General features: G+C 39.1%; 1 protein-coding gene across 1 annotated transcript; it reads right to left on the minus strand.

Moving 5' to 3' along the window:
* Nucleotides 1–279: 279 nt before the first annotated feature.
* On the minus strand, nucleotides 280–1,119 carry LOC122910223 (olfactory receptor-like protein OLF4). The gene is made up of 2 exons (XM_044254881.1): nucleotides 765–1,119; nucleotides 280–479 (listed from the first exon to the last, which is right to left on the minus strand). The coding sequence occupies exons 1-2, from the start codon at nucleotides 1,117–1,119 to the stop codon at nucleotides 280–282; spliced, it is 555 nt and encodes a 184-aa protein (XP_044110816.1).
* Between the last annotated feature and the right edge of the window lie 5,457 nt (nucleotides 1,120–6,576).

Here is a 6,576-nt window from a genome sequence, read left to right on the forward strand (position 1 = left end):
ATAAGTGACAATGTCCAATTCTTCATATCCAAGCTTAGAAATGTATTTGATACATAGGAAAATGACAAAGGGAAAATCTCTTGAGTATCAGACATATCACAAAGCTTAACAAAATAAGTTACATATATTGTATGAGACATCAAAATCAAAAACAAACAAATTCTAGGAAATAAATTAAGGAAACAAGCTCTACTTCCACCCTCGATATAAAAAGTCACAATTTCTGACTCAAAGGTTTTGAACACTGCAATCAAGGCATTTCTTCAGCCCCAGGATTATTTACCCTTTTAGAGCTGCAATCCCAAAGAATCTCATCAGAGCCTTCTTTATGTCTTTGTTCCTCAGGCTGTAGATGAAGGGGTTCAGCATAGGTGTGACCACAGTGTACATCACTGAGGCTACTGCACCTGAGTGGGAGCTTTGGGTAGCAGCAGAGCTAAAGTACAATCCTAGGCTTGTACAGTAAAATAAGGAGACAACTGAGAGGTGGGATGCACAAGTGGAAAATGTTTTATACTTGCCCTGAGCTGATGAGATCCCACATATGGAAGAAACTATCTTACCATAAGAGTAAAGGATCCCAGTGAGGGGAGCACCACCCAGCAACATAGCTGAAAAATACATCACCATATTATTAAGAAAGGTGTCAGAACACGCAAGTTGGATCATCTGATTGAGTTCACAGAAAAAGTGGGGGATTTCCACCTTTGTACAGAAGGACAGCCGCAATAGCATTAAGGTTTCTAACAAGGAATGCAGGAAACTTGTGCCCCAAGTCACTAGAACCAGCAGTCCACAGAGCCAGGGGTTCATGATGACCATGTACTGGAGGGGGTGACAGATGGCCACAAAGCGGTCATAAGCCATTACAGTCAGGAGAAAGACATCTAATCCTGAAAAGAGTAGGAAAAAATACATCTGGCTGAGGCAGCCTTCAAATGTGATCACTTTGTTCTGTGTCTGGATGTTTATCAGCATCTTGGGGACAGTGGTGGAGGTGAAACAGATGTCTGCAAAGGACAGGTTGGCCAAGAAGAAGTACATGGGAGTGTGGAGGTGGGAGTCAGAGCTGACAGCGAGGATGAGGAGCAGATTTCCAAACACAGTGATCAGGTACATGGAGAGAAAAAGCCCGAATATGAGGGGCTGCAGTTCTGGGTCCTCTGATAATCCCAGAAGAAGAAATTTTGACATTCCTGTATCGTTTCCTGGGCCCATTGGTGGAGGTGACTACCACTATAGGGGAAATAACAAAATTAATTTTCACAGAAATGAGCATTGCTTACATTGTGGAAAAGCTACAATTTATGTTTTCCCATCAGGAAATTAATTTCAATATTTTGTGAATGGATCTGGGCCCCTTGAGAGGATCCCTAGTTCCTCTCTGATTAGGAATTTCCATCCAAACATAAGATTTCCTCTGTTCCCCAACAGGTCAGTTATTATACAGTTTTAATAAGAAATTATCTCATACATTTTATGAAATCTAGAGTGTTGACGATGCTTCAGAAATTCCTAGGCATTAAGTAGAGTGTGCTGAAAAGCAATAATCCCTATAATTCAAGGATGGCGATAGGATGGAAGCAAGTGTAAGACTAAACAATCATGAGATGGGGACAGACGCTATGAAAAAAAAAAAAAGGAGACAGTGAATGGGGTGTTATGGTGGGTGTTCAGGTAAGACTGGCTAAGAAGGTAATTTTGAACAGTCACTTCAAAGAAGAGAAAGTGGAATACAGAAGGTCTTCCTGGCAGAGGGAACAGTCAGCTCAAAGGCACTGCGGATCTGCTTCTGTCAGAAAATCAAAGCTCAGGAGGAAGCCAGTGTATTGAGTGGATTGGTCATAAATGAGAGTGATGAGAGGTGGTGGCAGTGAATTTTGTAGAATTCTGTAGAACCATGTGGCCTCATAGCTGCTTAAAGTTCAAGACACAGGGACTTTCTCATCCACAGTATGTACCTCTTGCACTTTATGAATCCAGTTACAATAGTAACTACAATAGTGTCCTGAAAATCCTGCCTTCATATCATCTATTAATTGAGTTCAGCCTGTGTATTATATGGGTAACCTAGTAATAGAGGAGCCTGTGTATCCCTGCTCTGAGGAACGCTCTCATTCATCATGGTCCCCCTACACACACACTCATGCACACACACACACACACACACACACACACATTGTCACATACACAGAACACAGCATATCATCCCCTCCTGATGTGCATTATTCTATTCCGTTTTCACCACACCCGTCACCTGCCCCAGCACACTGCTTATGATACGAATGGATACACATCATACACAAAATGTATGTAAACTTTACCTCAAGGAACATAGAAATAGTACCCAGAAATTCTTGTTTCTATACTCCCATGGTCGAATTATCTTAGGCCTCCATTTCAGAATGGACACCTTTTGACCTGTGTGTAAAGAACATATAATAATTGTGTTCAATAAATGGAGAAAAAAAGAGAGAGGAAAGAGGGAGAAATATATGGAGGGAGAGAGACATGAGATGGACATAAAGAACAAAATGGTCTAATGAGTTCAGTTGTCCTGAGAGTCTGTAAGGCAGGAAAGCTTCCTTGGTGCTGGTGGCATCCAACCCTAGTTAGATCACAATTGTACCCAGCAAAATTAATAAAAGTGCAAAAATAAATTGCCCAAAGACAAAGGTGATGACATCTTTAAGGTGAAACACCTTACAGTTTGAATATCAAGAGAGAAAAATGAGTAAAGAGAATAAATATACACTGCAAAAAATTAGGAATTTTAATTATCAGACCACAAAAAGCAGAATTATTTTCCCCTGTGTGTTTTCCATATTTTTTAATTAATTTATTTTTTCAGCGTAACAGTATTCATTGTTTTTGCACCACATCCAGTGCTCCTTGCAATCCATGCCCTCTATAATACCCACCACCTGGTTCCCACAACATCCCACCCTCCACCCCTTCAAAACCCTCAGATTGTTTTTCAGAGTTCATAGTCTCTCATGGTTCACCTCCCCTTCCAATTTCCCTCAACTGCCTTCTCCTCTCCATCTTCCCTTGTCCTCCATTTGTTATGCTATTTGTTATGCTCCACAAATAAATGAAACCATATGACAATTAACTCTCTCTGCTTGACTTATTTCGCTATGCATGATCTCTTTCAGTCCTGTCCATGTTGCTACAAAAGTTGGGTCCCGTCCTTTCTGATGGAGGCATAATACTCCATAGTGTATATGGACCACATCTTCCTTATCCATTTGTCCATTGAAGGGCATCTTGGTTCTTTCCATAGTTTGGCGACCATGGCCATTGGTGCTATAAAAGTAGGATACAGATGGCCTTTCTTTTCACTCCATCTGTATCTTTGGGGTAAATACCCAGGAGTGCAATGGCAGGGTCATAGGGAAGCTCTATTTTTAATTTCTGGAGGAATCTCCACACTGTTCTCCAAAGGGGCTGCACCAACGTGCATTCCCACCAACAGTGTAAGAGGGTTCCCTTTTCTCCACATCCTCTCCAACACATGTTGTTTCCTGTCTTGCTATTTTTGGCCATTCTAACTGGTGTAAGGTGTTATCTCAATGTGGTTTGAATTTGAATCTCCCTGATGGCTAGTGATGATGAACATTTTTTCATGTGTCTGATACCATTTGTATGTCTTCATACGTTTTCCGTATTTTTTTAACCCACTGGTTTTTATTTGGTCCAATAGAGAATGAGGTGAGCCCTTTTATTACTTTTCTTATGTGACATTCTTCTGTGTTTGTCATTCTTAGCCTTTGGATTTTAGTCACTTTCTTGACAAGTCCATTGAGCACCGCTACTACAGTTCTGTTCCTTGTCCAACTTGCAAAGGCTTATACTCTATAGAACCCTAGACACCCTGTGCAAATCTATCCTCTTACTTGAAATCTGTTCATGTGACTTACCTGAAGACATTATCTTATACTCACATTTATCTCACAGCACTCTTGCCTATCATTCTAAGATAAGGACCAAAGAAGTAACAACTTCACCTGCACTGTCCATCTTTTTCTTTATGTAAGTGATTGTATATGCGCTTATATTGCAACAAATTCAAGAAAATGAGACCTTATGAAATGCAAAGAATGACAGAAGAGATAAAACCAGGTTAAAGAGAGCAGTTTCAGTACAAGCACATTCAACAAATTCAAGGAGAGTTTAGAGAACTAACTTGAAACATGACCTAGAGGAGCAGTAATTCCACAAAATAAACATGGATGAATAAGAAAATTGCCTAAGACCGTAAATACAAGGATATAACACAAAGTTCTTAGAAATCCATGTCTATGTATCTTATATATGCAATTATAGAGTGAATTTGTTTATCTTTAGATACGGGATTCATTTTGGCAATCTTCAGTATAATAAACATGTTTTCCTGTAAAAACAAAAGGAAACCAAATTTCAGGCACAGAGAAGATGCTCTTTTAATTGTATTGGATGAATCAGGAATTAGGTCTCATTATATATGGACTTGAGAATAAAGTAATTTTTTAAAGATTTTATTTATTTATTTATTTATTTGAGAGAGAGAGAGAGAGAAACAGGGAGAGAGAGCACATCAGGGAGAATGGAAGAAGGAGAAGCAGGCTCCCTGATGTGCAGGAAGTCTAATGTGGAACTCCATCCCCGGACCCCAAGATCATGACCTGAGCTGAAAGCAGTTGCTTAACCAGCTGAGCCAGCCAAGCACCCTGAGAATAAAAGTATATAAAAATGTATTTTAATGTGGGACGAAACAGTATCTAAAGTTTTAGTTTTTTTTTCAATTTATTTATTTTCAGAAAAACAGTATTCATTTCTTTTATATTATTATTAAGATAAATCTATACTTTATTCAGATGCCCTTAGTTTTTTTTTCCAATTTATTTATTTTCAGAAAAACAGTATTCATTATTTTTTCACCACACCCAGTGCTCCATGCAAGCTGTGCCCTCTATAATACCCACCACCTGGTACCCCAACCTCCCACCCTCCTCCCGCCACTTCAGTTTTATCTCATATAGAGATATATGGGACAAGTGTGCTTATGGAAGGTGAAGGTGATTCTTGGTCAAATGTAAAAGAGAAAGCCTTCCAAGTGATGGAATTTCTATTTTAGAAATAGACCAAATAATTAAAGGCCAGAAGATGTCTCTGCACACAGAGACATAAACAGTAATTGGAAATATGTATAAAAGGTGATTTGTGAGCAATAAATATGCAGAAGTATATTGACTTTCCTTTTTGGAAACAGGAATTCACTAGTGAAGAATATTAAGGTGACAAGTTCTTTCAGAAAAAACACTAGAAAAAGCAGTGGAGGGGATACATTATGACCAAGTCACAGACTTAACCACACAAAACATACACTCTCACACATTCTACACAAATACATCTACATATACATTAAAAGCAGAGTCAATTATCATACAGTTTCACTTATTTGTGGAGCATAACCAATAGCATGGAGGACATGGGGAGTTATAGAGGAGAAGGGAGTTGGGGGAGATTGGAAGGGGAGGTGAACCATGAGAGACTGTGGACTCTGAAAAACAATCTGAGGATTTTGAAGGGGCAGGGGGTAGGAGGCTGGGGTACCAGGAGGTGGGTATTATAGAGGGCACGGATTGCATGGAGCACTGGGTGTGGTGCAAAAATAGTGAATACTGTTATGCTGAAAATTAAAAATAAATTTTAAAAAAAGAAAAATGGCAAATAGCAAAATTGATGAAATAAACAACAATTCTTTTTTGAAAGTGCACAAACACACACACACACACAACAACAACAACAACCAAAAAAAAAATCAAACCCAAATAAACCTAGGAATAAAACTACTCTGATCCCACTATACAAACACCATAGACAATTTTCAATTGAAAATGTGAGTGACTAGCTAAACCAGACCATGTTCGGGCTCACAGGTAATGAGGTAATTGTAAAGGAAGCTCATTGACAAACCGTTTTTCATATAATACAAGTAAAAAAATTTCATTTGAACGCTTGAGAGAGGAGGTACTGTGATATGTATGTTTCATGTACTGCTCTTGCATATATATGCCTGGGAGAATTCTTTTGTCTGGATTTACTCCTCAGTATAGAAATGTAATCTAATACACCCTGACTTAAACTTGAAAAGACATGTTCTTACCTCACTGTATATCCCTCCACAGCTAATACTTGACTTTTTGGCTCCGGTTAATTGAAAAGATGCTTGGTCCCATATTCTAATTTTATGCTTCCCATGTCCTATTTAATTGGTTTTCCATTATTATGATTTAGTGGTTAGCACAGAACCTTGCATTTATGAGTACTATTCACTTCTCTATTTAACATCATAAATACACAAATGAATCAACCATAATTTTCTTTTTTTTAAAGATTTTTTATTTATTTATTTGACAGAGAGAAATCACAAGTAGGCAGAGAGGCAGGCAGAGAGAGAGAGAGAGAGGAGGAAGCAGGCTCCCTGCTGAGCAGAGAGCCCGATGCGGGACTCGATCCCAGGACCCTGAGATCATGACCTGAGCCGAAGGCAGCGGCTTAACCCACTGAGCCACCCAGGCGCCCCCATAA

Source organism: Neovison vison, chromosome 6, assembly GCF_020171115.1.
Source record: "Neovison vison isolate M4711 chromosome 6, ASM_NN_V1, whole genome shotgun sequence".
Lineage (NCBI taxonomy): Eukaryota > Metazoa > Chordata > Mammalia > Carnivora > Mustelidae > Neogale > Neogale vison.